Below are 16,675 nucleotides of genomic sequence, written 5' to 3' on the forward strand. Positions count from 1 at the left end.
CTGAATGTCAGTAGGGACCAAGCAGGGGAGCAGAACCGTCATCCCCAGTAAGGAAGAGCCCACCCACTCCAGTATCAATGGAAGCAAGTAGGGAACTTGGACTTCTACATCTACCTGGTAGTAATGAGACGCCTCCCCCAACAATCCCTGCTGAAGCAGTGTCAATACGAGGTTCAAAAAAGACCCAGAGTCTCATAACATAATACACAAATTATCCACGGTTCAATCAAAAATCATTCAGAATATTAAGAACTAGGGAGAACTCAAACTGAATGAAAAGAGAATCAACAGATGCTAACACCAAGATGAAGAATTATCTAACAAGGATTTAAAGAAGGCATGCTAAAAATGCATTAAACAAACAATTATGAAATGCTTGAAACCAAATGAGAAAACAGAAAGCCCTTATCAAAAAAAAAAAAAAAAAAAAAAAAAAAAAAAAAAATTGAAGTCTCAGCAAAAAAATAGAAGATATAAAGAGAACCCAAATGTAAATTTCAGAAGTGAAAAATAAAACAACCAAAGCTAAAAGCTCAGTGGATGAGTTCAATGGCATAAAGGAGGGGAGAGAGGAAAGAATCCGTGAAATGGAAATTACCCAATTTGAATGACAGAGCGAAAACAGACCAGGGAAAAAAGCAGACAGATCCTCAGGGACCTATGGTACTACATGGGAATTTACAATTATAGGCCCCTTACCCCAAAGGCTGAAGGAAGACAGCCCTTTAGACCGGGCGGGGAGTTATAAAGGACCTCAGTAACTGCTCCCAGAGAGCACCTGCCCCATGAGGGATAAGGGGAGCAAAACAGGATAAATAATAGCCAATGGAAGAAATGCTACTATTAGGTGACGGTGTTTCAGAGTGATGGTGGGGTGAAGACGTCTTTGGTGCAAAAAGTTTCTGGAGTCCCCGTGTTTCTGGGAGGTGAAGTGGGAGGGAGTGATCCCTTGCGCCCCTCAGTCCCCCTACTATGACGCCTCCATAGCCTACAGAGAAACAATGACTGCGTGCATTGCAGCGCATTGCCTCACGGCAGAACGCCACACATTCGGAGCCAGAACGGCTCTGCGGGTTTTGGTTTTTTGCACTGAATGTGGTGCACTGAACGCACTCATCTTCGTGGGCTTGTGTTACCCCAGGATACTGTTAAAGGGCTACTTCAACAAACAAATCAAAGCACACTTGGTGGAGGGTTCAAAACATCACTACAGGTAGGGAGATAAAACAACCAGAGTCACAACAACAGAGAGCAAGTAACACACTCCAAAAAACACCTCCTCAAGGGCCAGGCCCTGGATAGCTTATGACACCTCTTTAATATAGTGGTGCTCACAGATGCAGGACACATAACAAGCTTTTAAAACACATAGGAGACAGAAAACTAGTCAAAATGATGAAACGGAAGAATTCTCCTCAGAAGAAATTCCAGGAAGAAATGACAGCTAAAGAACTGATCAAAACAGATATAAACAATAAAACTGAACAAGAATTTAGAGTAATAGTCATAAGATTAATCGCTAGGCTGGAAAAAAGTATAGAAGATAGCAGAGAATCTATCGCTGCAGAGATCAAGGAACTAAAAAACAGTCATGATGAATTTAAAAATGCTGTAAATGAGGTGCAAAATAAAGTAGAGGCAGTGACAGCGAAGACTGAAGAGGCAGAGGGGAGAATAGGTGAAATAGAAGATAAAATTATGGAAAAAGAAAGCTGAGAAAAAGAAAGATAAAAAAAGTCTGGACCACGAGGGGAGAATTAGAGAACTAAGTGATTCAATGAAATGTAATAATATCTGTATCATAGGAGTTCCAGAAGAAGAAGACAGAGAGAAAGGGGCAGAAGGTGTACTTGAACAAATCATAGCTGAGAACTTCCCCAATCTGGGAAAGGAAAAAGACACTGAAATCCAGGAGGCACAGAGCACTCTCTTCAGACATAACTTGAATTGATCTTCTGCATGACATATCATAGTGAAACTGGCAAAATACAAACACAAAGAGAGAATTCTGAAAGCAGCTAGGGACAAAAAGGCCTTAACCTACAAGGGTAGACACATAGGGGTAGTAGCAGACCTACCTACTGAAACTTGGCAGGGCAGAAAGGAGTGGCAGGAAATTTTCAATGTGTTGCATAGGAAAAATATGCAGCCAAGAATCCACTATCCAGCAAGCCTGTCATTCAGAATAGAAGGAGAGATAAAGGTTTTCTGAGACAAACAAAAACCGAAGGAATTCATCACCGCTAAACCAGCCCTACAAGAGATCCTAAGGGGGACTCTGTGAGTGGAATGTTGCAAAGACTACAAAGGACCAGAGATATCTCTACAAGCATGAGACCTACAGATAACACAATGACTCAAAACCCGTATCTTTCAATAATAACACTGGATGTAAACGGACTAAATGCTCGAATCAAAAGCCATGGGGTATCAGAATGGATAAAAAAAACAAGACTCACCTACTTGCTGTCTACAAAAGACCCATTTTAGATCTGAGGACACCTTCAGATTGAAAGTGAGGGGATAGAGAACCATCTATCATGCTACTGGAAGTCAAAAGAAACCTGGAGTAGCTATATTTATATCAGACAAACTAGATTTTAAATGAAAGACTGTAACAAGAGATGAAGAAGGCCATTATATCATAATTGCAGGGTCTAAACATCAAGAAGAGCTAACAATTATAAACGTTTATGCACCCAGTTTGACAGCACCCAAATATATAAAACAATCACAAACATAAGCAATCTTATCGGTAAGAATGTGGTAAATGCAGGGCACTTTAATATTCCACTTACAACAATGGACAGATCATCTAGACAGAGGGTCAATAAAGAAACAATGGCCCTGAATGATACACTGGACCAGATGGACTTGACAGATATATTCAGAACTTTTCATCCTAAAGCAGTAGAATACACATTCTTCTCGAGTGCACATGGAACATTCTCCAAGATAGATCACATACTGGGTTACAAAACAGCCCTCGATAAATATAAAAGAATTGAGATCATACCATGTACATTTTCAGATCACAATGCTATGAAACTTGAAATCAACCACAGGAAAAAGTTTGGAAAACCTCCAAATGCATGCAGGTTAAAGAACATCCTACTAAAGAATAAATGGGTCAACCAGGCAATTAAACAATAAATTAAAAAATACATGGAAACAAATGAAAATGAAAACACAAAAGTTCAAACCCTTTGGGATGCAGCAAAGACAGTCCTAAGGAAAATACATTGCAATCCAGGCCTATCTCAAGAAACAAGAAAAAACCCAAATATAAAATCTAACAGCACACCTAAAGGAACTAGAAGCAGAACAACAAAGAAACCCCAAGGCCAGCAGAAGAAGAGAAATAACAAAGATTAGAGCAGAAATAAACAATTAGAATCCAAAAAAACTCAGTAGAACAGACCAATGAAACTAAGAACTGATTTTCTGAAAAAATAAAATTGATAAACCCCTAGCCAGACTTCTTGAAAAGAGAGAGGACCCAAATGATAAAATCACCAATGAAAATGGATTTATCACAAACAATCCCTCAGAAATACAAGCATTATCAGGGGTGCCTGGGTGGTTCAGTTGGTTAAGTGTCTGACTTCAGCTCAGGTCATGATCTTGCAGTTTGTGAGTTCAAGCCCTGCATCGAGCTCTGTGCTGACAGTCCAGAGCCTGGAGCCTACTTCAGAGTTTGTGTCTTCCTCTCTCTCTGCCCCTCCCCTGCTCATGCTCTGTCTCTCTCTCTCTCTCTCTCTCTCAAAAATAAACATTAAAAAAATAAAAATAAAAATAATGCAAGCAATTATCAGAGAATACTATGAAAAATTATATGCCAACAAACTGGACAACCTGGAAGAAATGGACAAATTCCTGGACACCCACACACTACCAAAACTCAAACGGGAAGAAATAGAAAATTTGAACAGACCCATAACTAGTGAAGAAATTGAATCAGTTATCAAAAATCTCCCAACAAATAAGAGTCCTGGGCCAGATGGCTTCCCAGGGGAATTCCACCAGACATTTAATTTTTTTTTTTTTTTTTTTTTTAACATTTATTCATTCTTGAGGGGCAGAGCATAAGCGGGGGTGGGGAAGAGAGAGAGAGAGAGAGAGAGGAAGACACAGAATCTGAAGCAGGCTCCAGGCTCTGAGCTGTGGGGCTCGAACCACAAACCATGGGGCTCGAACCACAAACCGTGAGATCATGACCCAAGCCGAAGTTGGATGCTCAACCAACTGAGCCACCCAGGCACCCCAATTCTACCAGACATTTAAGGCAGAGTTAATACCTATGCTTCTCAAGCTGTTCCAAAAAATAGAAACGAAAGGAAAACTTCTGGACTCATTCTATGAAGCCAGCATTATTACCTTGATTCCCAAACCAGAGACCCCACAAAAAAAGGAAAATTACAGACCAATATCCCTGAAGAACATGGATGCAAAAATTCTCAACAAGGTACCAGCAAATCAAATTCAACAGCATATAAAAAGAATTATTCACCATGATCAAGTGGGATTCATTCCTGGGTTGCAGGGCTGGTTCAATATTTGCAAATCAATCAATGTGATACATCGCATTAGTAAAAGAAGGGATAAGAATCATATGATCCTGTCAATAGATAGAGAAAAGCATTTGACAAAATACAGCATCCTTTCTTAATAAAAACCCTCAAGAAAGTCAGGATAGAAGGAACATACCTAAATATCATAAAAGCCATATATGAAAAGCCCACAGCTAATATCATCCTCAATGGGGAAAAACTGAGAGCTTTCCCGCTGAGATCAGGAACACAACAGGGATGTCCACTCTCACAACTGTTGTTTTAACATAGTGTTGGAAGTTCTAGCATCAGCAATCAGACAACAAAATGATAAATAAAAGGCATCAAAATTGGCAAAGAAGAAGTCAAACTTTCACTTTTTGCAGACGACATGATACTCTACATGGAAAACCCAAAAGACTCCACCAAAAGGCAGCTAGAACTGATACATGAATTCAGCAAAGTTGCAGGGTACAAAATCAATGTACAGAAATCGGTTGCATTTCTACACACCAATAATGAAGCAACAGAAAGAGAAATCAAGAAATTGATCCCATTTACAATTGCACTAAGAACCATAAAATACCTAAGAATAAACCTAACCAAAGATGTAAAAGATCTGTATGCTGAAAACTATAGAAAGCTTAGGAAGGAAATTGAAGAAGATATAAAGAAATAGAAAAACATTCCGTGCTCATGGATTGGAAGAGTAAATGTTGTTAAAATGTCAATACTACCCAAAGCAATCTACACATTCAGTGCAATCCCAATCAAAATTGCACTGGCATTCTCCTCAAAGCTAGAACAAACAATCCTAAAATTTGTATGGAACTACAAAAGACCCCAAATAGCCAAAGAAATCTTGAAAAAGAAAACCAAAGCAGGAGGCATCACAATCCCAGATTTTAGCCTCTACTACAAAGCTGTAATCATCAAGACAGTATGGTACTGGCACAAAAACAGACACATAGACCAATGGGATAGAATAGAAAACCCAGAATTGGACCCACAAATGTATGGCCAACTAATCTTTCGCAAAGCAGGGAAAAGTATCCAATGGAAAAAAAGAGAGTCTCATTAGCAAATGGTGCTGGGAGAACTGGACAGAAATATGCAGAAGAATGAAACTAGACCACTTTCTTACACCATACACAAAAATAAACTCAAAATGGATGAAAGACCTAAATGTGAGTCAGGAAACTATCAAAACTCTAGAGGAGAAAGCAGGCAACAACCTGTTTGACCTCAGCCGCAGCAATTTCTTGCTCAACACATCTCCAAGGGAATTAAAAGCAAAAATGAACTACTGGGACCTCATCAAGATAAAAAGCTTCTGCAGTGCAAAGGAAACAATCCACAAAACTAAAAGGCAACTGATGGAATGGGAAAAGATATTTGCAAGTGACATATCAGATAAAGGGTTAGTATCCAACATCTATAAAGAATTTACCAAACTCAACACCTGAAAACCAAATAATCCAGTGAAGAATGGGCAGAAGACATGAATAGACACTTCTCCAAAGAAGACATCCAGATAGCCAACCAACACATGAAAAGATGCTCAACATCACTCATCATCAGGGAAATACAAATCAAAACCACACTGAGATACCACCTCAGGCCAGTCAGTGGTTAAAATGAACAAATCAGGAGACTATAGATGCTGGCAAGGATGTGGAGAAACAGGAACCCTCTTGCACTGTTGGTAGGAATGCAAACTGGTGCAGCTGCTCTGGAAAACAGTGTGGAGGCTCCTCAAAAAAATTAAAAATACAACTACCCTACAACCCAGCAACAGCACTATTAGGAATTTATCCAAAAGATACAGGAGCGCTGAATCACAGGGACACATGTACCCCAACGTTTATAGCAGCACTTTCAACAATAGTCAAATTATGGAAAGAGCCTAAATGTCCATCAATTGATGAATGGATAAAGAAGATGTAGTTTATATATAAAATGAAATACTACTTGGCAATGAGAAAGAACGAAATCATGCCATTTGCAGCAACATGGATGGAACTGGAAGGTTTTGTGGTGAGTGAAATAAGTCAGTCAGAGAAAGACAGATATCATATGTTTTCACTCATAAGTGGATCTTGAGGAACTTAACAGAAGACCATGGGGGAAGGGAAGGGGGAAAAAAAAGTTACAAACAGAGAGGGAGGGAGGCAGACCATAAGAGACTCTTAAATACAGAGAACAAACTGAGGGTTAATGGGGGAGTGGGCGAGAAGGGAAAATGGATGATGGGCACTGAGGAAGGCACTTGTTGGGATGAGCACTGGGTGTTGTATGTTAGCGATGAACCATGGGAATCTACCCCAAAAACCAAAAGCACACTTTACACACTGTATGTTAGCCAATTTGACAGTAAATTTTATTTTTAAAAATAACAAATAATTAAAAATAAGGCCAAAAAAATGAATCTACAATTACATAAGTATATAAAGTTTAATTAAAATAAAAATTTTAGGGGGCACCAGGATGGCTCAGTCAGTTGGGCATCTAACTTCAGCTTCGGTTGTGATCTCATGGTTTTAGAGTTTGAGCCCATGTTGGGCTCTGTGCTGACAGCTCAGAGCCTGGAGCCTGCTTCAGATTCTGTGTGTCCCTCTTTCTCTGCCCCTGCCCCACTCGTGCTCTCTTTCTGTCTCAAAAATACATAAACATTAAAAGAAATAATAAAATAAAAATTTTTAAAGGATGGAGGGGTAAAGTATGTCACATGTGGCTGTTTTTAGGTTTACAGGCAGGCACCTTAGAAAGCAGGATAGTGATGAGAAAGGCAATTTGGCACAGGACACTCCTTACGTGCTCACTTCAGTCTCTAGCAGTAGCTTTAAGAGTATACAGAGTGCTCACCTATTTACAAGAGCACCAGTGATGACATGAATCAGGTCCCCACTAAACCTCAGATAGACTATGGAACTCTCTAGAATCTCCTTAATACAAGAATTTGGTTAAGTACCCTACTGGCAGAAGGGCTGACAGGTCTAAGGGATTTTAGTAACAAAGAAAAATCATGACCTTTAACCCAGTCCTATAAACTACTTCACTGACATTCACACAAATATCACTTTATCCTTAGTCATCATGATTCGACCTAGAAACAGCCCAAATGTGCACCAACAGGACAATTTACAAACTGTACTGTAATCACACAATAGACTACCACTTAGTAGTAAAATGAAATGAAGTCATGATACATACAAGCACATGAAAGAATCCATAGCATGCTGCCCAGGAAAAGAATCTCTAAAAACTCCAAAAAACATCTTCACTGATTCTGCAGAATTATTATTGACTCTTAAACTCATTCAACTCAGGATAGAGAACTGATTCACTACAAAATACCTGGTAAATTCCACGACAGTTAAATTAATTAAAATTAATTTGATTTGCCCAGGCACAAATTCTCTTTGTGAATTCTGAGCTTAGCGCAAAGAACTTTTTTTTCTTTAATCTGTAAGAAACATACTCACCAACTCTTCCTTTCTTGTGAATATGGCCAGGCATGATGCCAATTTTGCATTCTCCAGGCTGAAGGAAAGGAAATCACAGTTTCAGAAAAGTGAAAACAACAACCTGTAACTAATAAGTCATACACACAAACACACTTGGACTGACTCAAAGCTAGTTAGCCTTGTGAAAGCCTAAATCCAGGCTTATTTTTGTTTTTACACTTACATTGATGACTCCAGGGCAGTTAGGCCCGATCAGCCTGGTCTTTCCCTGACGCAGCAATTTGTGCTTGACCCGCACCATGTCCTGCTGTGGGATACCTTCAGTAATGCACACAACCAAGGGCATTTCCGCCTCAACAGCTTCATTGATGGCAGCAGCAGCAAAAGGAGGAGGAACATAAATGACAGAAGCTGTCGCTCCTGTCTGTTCTTTGGCCTGAAACATTAACCACGAAGCACTTTATTATGGGGAAAATTGTAAACACTGTAAAATGAATTCAATACCATGATTTTAATAATGTCTTGGGATCAGGAAAAGACACCATCAGGCGACACTGGATGTCTTCATTCTTCCCACTAACAAGATCACTATGCTGTCAGAAAAGAGCAGAACCAAGCAGGGCCTCCCCTCTGCCCCATTAGAATGCTGCTCTGAATTGAAAGGTTCTGGGATGACCCATTCTCTCAGGTGACGGCATGTCAGTAAACTTGAAGGTATGCCTGACTTGCGTTTGTGTACCCTCATTCCTGCGGCCATGTTTACTTTTGTTGCTCTACCAGACACCGTATCACCTACTCAGTACCAAACACCCTATACCTCCCCAGGAGCGAAAGAACTAGTAAGCCGCTGAGACTCAGGACTCACATCTCAAATGGCTGTTCAAAACATATCATACTTGATAAATGTTGTCAAAAGACGTTGAAAATGATGTGTTTTTCTACACTCACAATTTTTACTTTAAATGCACATTAATTAAAATAAACTAAAATACAAATGCATAAATGGCCATAGAATGAGAATGTGGGTCAAATAAGCATGAGGGTCTATTCTACATCACCCCTCACAATGCAGAGCACTTAAAGACCATCAGTTTGACCATGGTTCTCTCTGTAGTCTTCACATATACGAATACAGATGTCTCCTTCTACCCAACTCTAGGTGTGGCCACATCTCTTCCACTGTAATGGAAGCTCCTTGAAGACAGAGATTGTTGGTGATCTCTGATTCTCCAAGAGAACCTGTTCTGTGAGAAGCCCTGCAAGAGGGCTCAAGACAGGTCTTGTTAAGGCCTCACCACAAGCCTGTATGCTTAGTATTTCCATCTACAAATTAAGATGCTGTGGCAAAGAGACAGTAAATAACTTACACAACAAGGTGGCATAACTAGGAAGTGAGTGGCAGAGCCAAGATTCAGATCTAAGTATCTCTGATTCCAAAGTGTCTGTTCTTTTCAGTTATAGCAGGCTGCCTTCCTAGAAATGTTAAAATATAACTTAATCAAGATATAAAGCAAAACCTTTGGGAAGCCTGTGTCATGGGATTTTACAAATGGAGAAGAATACTAGGCTATAGAACACACAGGTATAGCTCTTAGAAGGGGCAGAAGTAAAAGACAGTATCTTTCAGAATCATCCCTGAAGGATTCCCTATATCCCCAGACACTGAGGAGCTTTCTCTATGGCATCCCTAATAAAAAGTATCTTGACAATGACAGAAGAACAAAGTCAAAGGATGCTGACAGATGATCAACAAATGATGCCAGGGGTTAAAAATAATTTTTTTTTTAAAAAACTCGGTTCAAGGTGATCAGAGAAGGGGGTACAAAAAACAAAACAAAACAAAACAAAAAACTAGGTTGGAACAAAAAGAAGTCAGATCATAGGGATGTACGTATTTTTTGGAAAATATACCCTGCAGTTTTCTACCTCTTAAAGGCCACAAATGCCATCAGAAGCTGGACTGTGACAACAGGGTCTGTGCTAACAAGCGATACTGGATGAAAGGTATCCATCCTGTTCACTCAGAAAGCTTTTTCTCAGTGCAAAACAGGTAAGAAATACAATATCTGTCAAAGAACTTACAAAATGTTACAAATGTCATATTTATTTGTATCACAATGAATAATAAATGGGTTGCTTAGCAACAAAAACTTCCTTTAAAAGAAAGCAAAAAAAGGCCCATGAAAAAGTCAAATCTACCTACAGGAATTATGAAAACAGCTCTTCTCTCTATTTTGAGGTCATGAAGTCAGCCATAAGAGAATTTAAAGCAAAAAGACTTTAAAATTCTTCTATAGAACATATGATTTTAACTATTTTTTTTTTACTCTTTAAAGTACAGTACACTTAAAACATACATATACACATATAGTACAACCTATTTTCAAGTTTAAAGTAAAATGAAAATTCTGAATTTGAATTATGTTTTTTTCCTACATTTTAGGATTGAGAATATAAATTCACTTCAATTAGAAGTTGGTATTCTAAAAAGAGATTAAGTATAAATCTGTACTTTTAAAAAATGTGATACTTGAAAACATGTCTTAAAACTCTTTTAAGAATATGGGGAGGGATGCATCTTTTATCACCAGTACATCGGTCCCAAGTACTAAGTTTATTTCCTAGATTTTTTTATTAAATAGGTGAGAATTTATACCATCGTTTCTTTTATAATACTATTACTTTCCTATATATTCATGCAAGTGCAGAAAGAAAATGAAAGAATACACACTGGCCTGAAATGAGCTCTCGAGAAAGGTAAAATCTGGGATGTGGAAAAATTTAACTTTACATGCTTTTATATCATCTGAAGTTTTACAATAAGCAAATATTAATTTTGTAACACGGAATTAAAGTTTAGTTCAACATACTTTAAAAATGACTAAGAAAGCGGCAATTTGGGGAAGAGACTAGGGCTCTGTGATTTGTCAGTCTGACTTTAAAGCTCAGTTTTTTCACAGGCACACCAAACTGCTTACCCTGAGCCATGCTAAGTCTACCACTTCTCAGCCACGAACTATGGGCAGGACCCTTAACCTCTCTGCATGTATCCTTGTCTTCAGAATGGGGATGGTGACGGCACCTGCACCACACCGGGTGGTGACGAGGCCTGAATGAAGCAATGTATATAAAGCACGTAGCACGGTGCCTGGCAAAGAGCCCTTTCTCGGTAAGTGTTAGGGGGTGGAAGCTGACATGTGTGCTGCTAACATCCTGGAGGAAGAGTAAGGAAAGGATTGTAAGCCAAACAGAAGCCAACCTACAGCACTTCTCCCCTTACCAGCTCATATGAATGCCTATAAAGAAAATGACACTGGCTGTGGGGAAGACATCCTGAGTCTGGGTGACTAAATCGAACCTACTGGTTTCTACGTTACTGGATTTTAAAATAGCAAGTGACTCTCCTGAAAGGGACACAATTAAGATCTCTATCCAAAGTGTGCTTGCTCTTCTCCTGCTTTTCTTTATTAGCAAACTCAGTACCATTAATTACCTCCTTCACAGTATTAAAGACTGGTAAGCCCAGATGTGTCTTGCCTCCTTTCCCTGGAGTGGTTCCTCCAACTAGTTGGGTGCCATATTCCAGTGCCTGCTGGCTATGAAAGGTGCCCTGAGGGGAAAAAAAGCGCAAGACTCATGAGAAAAGACAGGCTGGGAAGCCTAAAGGCAATCTTCAGCAACTTAGAAAAGAAAAACAAATAGGTTAACTATTTCCCAGAATGTGATAGTAACATATATCCAGCATTCTCAACAACTTGCTAAACCCAGCTCTGAACCCTGAAACAATCCAGGGCTCTGCAAAGCCAAAACAGGTGTTGTTTGGAGTCTTTAAAAAAAAAATTTTTTTAATGTTTATGCATTTTTGAGAGACAGAGCGCAAGTGGGGGTGGAGCAGAAAGAGGGAGACACAGAACCTGAAGCAGGCTCCAGGCTCTGACCTGTCAGCACAGAGCCCGATGTGGGGCTCGAACTCACAAACTGTGAGATCATAACCTGAGCTTAACCGATTGAGCCACCCAGGTGCCTGGTTGTTTTTTTTTTTTAAAGGGGATCTCCCTTTATTCAATTTTCAAATTCAGCTAATGGTCAGAAACACCTGTGTGTTTACTTAAACTAACACCTCTTTTTCACTGTTCCCCAGCTCCTGACGTCCTCAGATCCCTCATTTATGCAGTTTAAAATCCATGGTCAATCATTATAAACACACAACAACCTTGGCTCTCTCTCACTTCAACTTACACATCTAACAAAATCACAATCTTGGTTAAATCCAGTTCCCTACCTACTCTAAAATCATACATGTGCAGTCAACCAGTAGCTGGAGAAAAAAACAGAACCATGCTAACTGATCTCACTTCAAATTACTGATCACTAACCTTAAGGCAAGCTTTTAATGCTGCCCAGCCAACATCCCGTAGTTCCCTATCCATTCACTCTCCCTCTTCAACCTCAGCACTACAGACATTTGGGTCCCGTGGATTCGTTATTATAGAAAGTTGTTCTGTGCTTTGCACAATGTTTGGCAGCATCCCTGGCCTCTACTCAGTAGATTCCAGTACCACACCCTCCTCTCCACCCCACTCAGCTGTTGTGACAACCAAAAATGTCTCCATAAATTGAAAGACTATTTTTCACGAGGCTTCTAGGGCTCTACCTCCCCTGGTTGTCCTCTTCTTTCTCTCTCTCCTTAGACCTCTCTTTTGCATCTAAATTTGGCCCCTGAGGATCTCATCCCTTATAATGGCAATAATCCATTTGGCGACTCCTCCCATACACACACAGACACACACACACACACACACACACACACACACACACCTCCATACCCAACCCAAACCTTTTCTTTGAGCTCCAAACTCACACTGTCAACTGCCCACATGACATTTCCACTTGGAGAACTAACTGGCAGGCATCTGAATGTGCTCAAAACCAAATTCCTGCCCACCCCCCACACTCCCCTCCCACTCCCCCCCATCTGGGTGAATGACAATTCCACTCCTAACAGATGCCAGATCAAAAGTACTGAAGTCATCCTTGATTCTCTTTTTCTTCTATCTCACATCAGACACAGTATTGCCCTAACTTCAAAATATACCTGACAGTGTCTCATCCCTTCTACTGCTACCACCATGGTCTAAGTCACCATCAACTCTTGAAAGAATATTGCTCTTGGCTCCCTTTCATCCGTTGTCAACACAGCAGCCAGAATAATCCTGTTAAAACATAAGCAAGATCCTAACACTCCTCTGATCAAAACTCTCCAGTGGTTTTCCACTTCATTCACAGTCAAAACCAAACTCCTTATACGGGCCCGTAAGTCAATACTCAACCTGCATCCTCACATCGGAACTCCTTCACTGCCTGGCCTCATTTACTATTCTCCCACTGCTCATTTTACTCCAGTCACGTTGGCCTTGTGGCTACCACACACAACAGGCACACTCCTACCTCACGGCCTTGCTGTCCCCTTTGCCTTGAATGCACTTCCCTTGATCCCCATCCACTTGCTTTGCTCTCACATCTCCCTTAGATCTTGACTCAGGTCAGGCTTCCCCTGACCACCTGACGTAAAATCCCCCCTTCCCCAACCTGAACACCACCACAACCCCACACACATACACACACTTCTACCTCTGGCTTATTTTTTCCAGAAAGCATTTATACTCTCTAACAAACCACATAATTTACTCATTGGTTTTGTTGCCATGTTTTTCTCCCTCCCACCAGTAAATATAAATTCTAAGAAGGCAGTGATTTCTTACTACTTTGTTCACTGAGAAATGGCACCTAAACCAACACAAGACATACAGTAAGCACTCAATAAGCAATTGCTGAAATTGAATGGATCTATATGGTCATTCTATAGAGACCTTAAAATGCTGACCCAACTACTCAAATTCTATTACAGGCATAGTAATTGGGACTTCACAAGGGACTTCAGAAATTTCCTGATTCAACTTCTTCACTTTTCAAAATAGATAACTTAGACCCAAGCATGTTAACTAACTTGTCTAAAGTCAATGATGGAGTTTTGAAAAGAACCACAAGCCAATGCTCTCTCTTTAAGCAGTGCTATTCGAAGTGTAGTTTGTAGACTCTAGCTGGTCTTCAGTGAGATAAACACAAAAAGAAAAAGAATAAAAAAATTACAAAAAACAAAGGAAAGAAAAATGAAAAAACAAGAAGAAAAAATAAGTTAAAAAACAAAAAGAAAAATGACAGTGTTTGCCAACTTTTATAGCAATATGATATTGTTGTAACTTTTCTTTTGCTAAAAATATTGGTCTGCATTAGATTGAAAACTAAAAGCAAACAAACACCCAAATTGGTCTTTCACTCTAGACAGCTTAAGAAGCACTGCCCTAGATTACTACTCTGTTAAACAAATTCAAATGGACTTATTTTTTAGTCCTAAGTAGGGCTAAAAGCTGTTAATAAGCTTATTTTCCTTAGTTTCCCCATTATCACCATCCAGGTAAGAATAGAAATAGTTTTAGGAGTTCAAATCCAGTACCAGAAATTCCACCTACTGGAAATGTGCATTGTTGAAATCCACTCTGAAATACAAATACTCCTCATTCATACGTGGAACAATGTATACGCCAAAAAAAGCACGAGACAAAACATAGATTTCCTATGAAGATAAACTCAAAATTTCAGACTTCATTGTTATCTCTATAATAACAGAATCTTAACTAATATGAGACAAGTAAGGTTCCCAATTACTTAAAAAAAAAAAAAAAAAGTAAATGAGAAACAATGCAATTGCAAGTAACTGAAAGACACTGAAACCACCTTGGCTTTCAATATTTAGGCAAACCATCACTTAATTCAGGAAGCACAGATAGTTTCAAATATTGCTTATACCATGGACAACTGCTCTTTTAAAAAAAGGTCATAGGATAAGATGTCATAGGATCAAAAAGAGTTTAGTAAACAAACAAAAACATCATATATAATAAACTAATGCAGAGAATTTGGATTAATCAAACATTTGATTATATGCTAACACAATTAATATATAACCAAAAGAGGACTGAAAATGATTTTAATTGGCTGAGGAGTGATAAAATGTACTTCAAATCTTAGGTGAGCATCAGCGTTTTTTTTTTTTTTTTTATGTTTGTATTTATTTTTTAGACAGAGAGACAGAGCATGAGGAGAGGAGGGGCAGAGAGAAGGGAAGACACAGAAGCTGAAGCAGGCTCCAGGCTCTGAGCTGTCAGCAAAGAGCCCGACGCGGGGCTCGAACTCAAGAACCGCGAGATCATGACCTGATCCAAAGCTGGACGCTTAACCAACTGAGCCACCCAGGCGCCCCAAGCATGAGCTTTCTTTAGAATACATATACATGGAAGTTAATACTCATAAAATTTATGGTTATCAGAATAAATAAACCAATTTTACCTAGGAACAAAATTTCCAGGTGTTCCTTTTTTTTTTTTTTTTTTTTTGATGTGGTTTTTTTTTTTAAGATAGTAGAGGAATAGAAGAAAGGTCCAGTTATTTCAAGAAAATAACTCATTTTTGTGCCAATAATTTCAGAAAAAAAGTAAAAAAGCAAAAGAACAGTCTGTATCAAAAACCTTCTAACCAAGTTCATTTTTTAAAAAACCCCAGGGGCGCCTGGGTGGCGCAGTCGGTTAAGCGTCCGACTTCAGCCAGGTCACGATCTCGCGGTCTGTGAGTTCGAGCCCCGTGTCAGGCTCTGGGCTGATGGCTCAGAGCCTGGAGCCTGTTTCCGATTCTGTGTCTCCCTCTCTCTCTGCCCCTCCCCCGTTCATGCTCTGTCTCTCTCTGTCCCCAAAATAAATAAACGTTGAAAAAAAAAAAAATTAAAAAAAAAAAAAAACAAAAACCCAGACCTATGGAATTTTAAAGCAATTTGTAACTACTTTATTTACTTTTATTTTTTTTATAATTTATTTATTTTTTAAATTTACATCCAAGTTTGTTAGCATACAGTGCAACAATGATTTCAGGAGTAGATTCCTTAATACCCCTTACCCATTTAGCCCATCCCCCCTCCCACAATCCCTCCAACAACCCTCTGTTTGTTCTCTATATTTAAGGGTCTCTTATATTTTGTCCTCCTCCCTGTTTTTGTATTATTTTTGCTTCCCTTCCCTTATGTTCACCTGTTTTGTATCCTTAATTCTTCAAATGGGTGAAGTCATATATTTCTCTGACTAATTTTACTTAGCATGATACCCTCTAGTTCCATCCATGTAGTTGCAAATGGCAAGATTTCATTCTTTTTGATTGCCAAGTAATATTCCATTGTATATATATACCACATTTTCTTTATCCATTCATCCAGCGATGGACATTTGGGCTCTTTCCATACTCTGGCTATCGTCAATAGCAGTGCTATAAACTTTGGGGTGCACGTGCCCTTCTGAAACAGCACACTTGTATCCCTTGGGTAAATACCTACCAGTGCAATTGCTGGGTCATAGGGTAGTTCTATTTTTAATTTTTTGAGGAACCTCCATACTGTTTTCCAGAGTGGCTGCACCAGTTTGCATCCCCACCACCAGTGCAAAAGAGATCCTCTTTCTCCACATCCTTGCCAACATCTGTTGTTGCCTGAGTTGTTATGTTAGCCATTCTGACAGGTGTGAGGTGGTATCTCATTGTGGTTTTGATTTGTATTTC

The 16,675-nt window shown here is 39.3% G+C and overlaps 1 protein-coding gene across 3 annotated transcripts in view; it reads right to left on the reverse strand.

Annotated features, from left to right (window-relative positions):
* The window catches only part of SUCLG1 (succinate-CoA ligase GDP/ADP-forming subunit alpha), a 42,053-nt gene that overhangs the window by 12,357 nt on the left and 13,021 nt on the right, over positions 1-16,675 (reverse strand). For all 3 annotated transcript variants that reach the window (XM_045446672.1, XM_045446673.1, XM_045446671.1), the window contains 3 exons: positions 11,511-11,627; positions 8,241-8,453; positions 8,036-8,093 (listed from right to left, as the gene is read on the reverse strand). In XM_045446672.1, the coding sequence (XP_045302628.1) occupies positions 8,036-8,093; positions 8,241-8,453; positions 11,511-11,627 (388 nt within the window). The remainder of the gene's footprint in view (positions 1-8,035; positions 8,094-8,240; positions 8,454-11,510; positions 11,628-16,675) is intronic.

Source organism: Leopardus geoffroyi, chromosome A3 (assembly GCF_018350155.1).
Source record: "Leopardus geoffroyi isolate Oge1 chromosome A3, O.geoffroyi_Oge1_pat1.0, whole genome shotgun sequence".
In the NCBI taxonomy this organism is placed as follows: Eukaryota; Metazoa; Chordata; class Mammalia; order Carnivora; family Felidae; genus Leopardus; species Leopardus geoffroyi.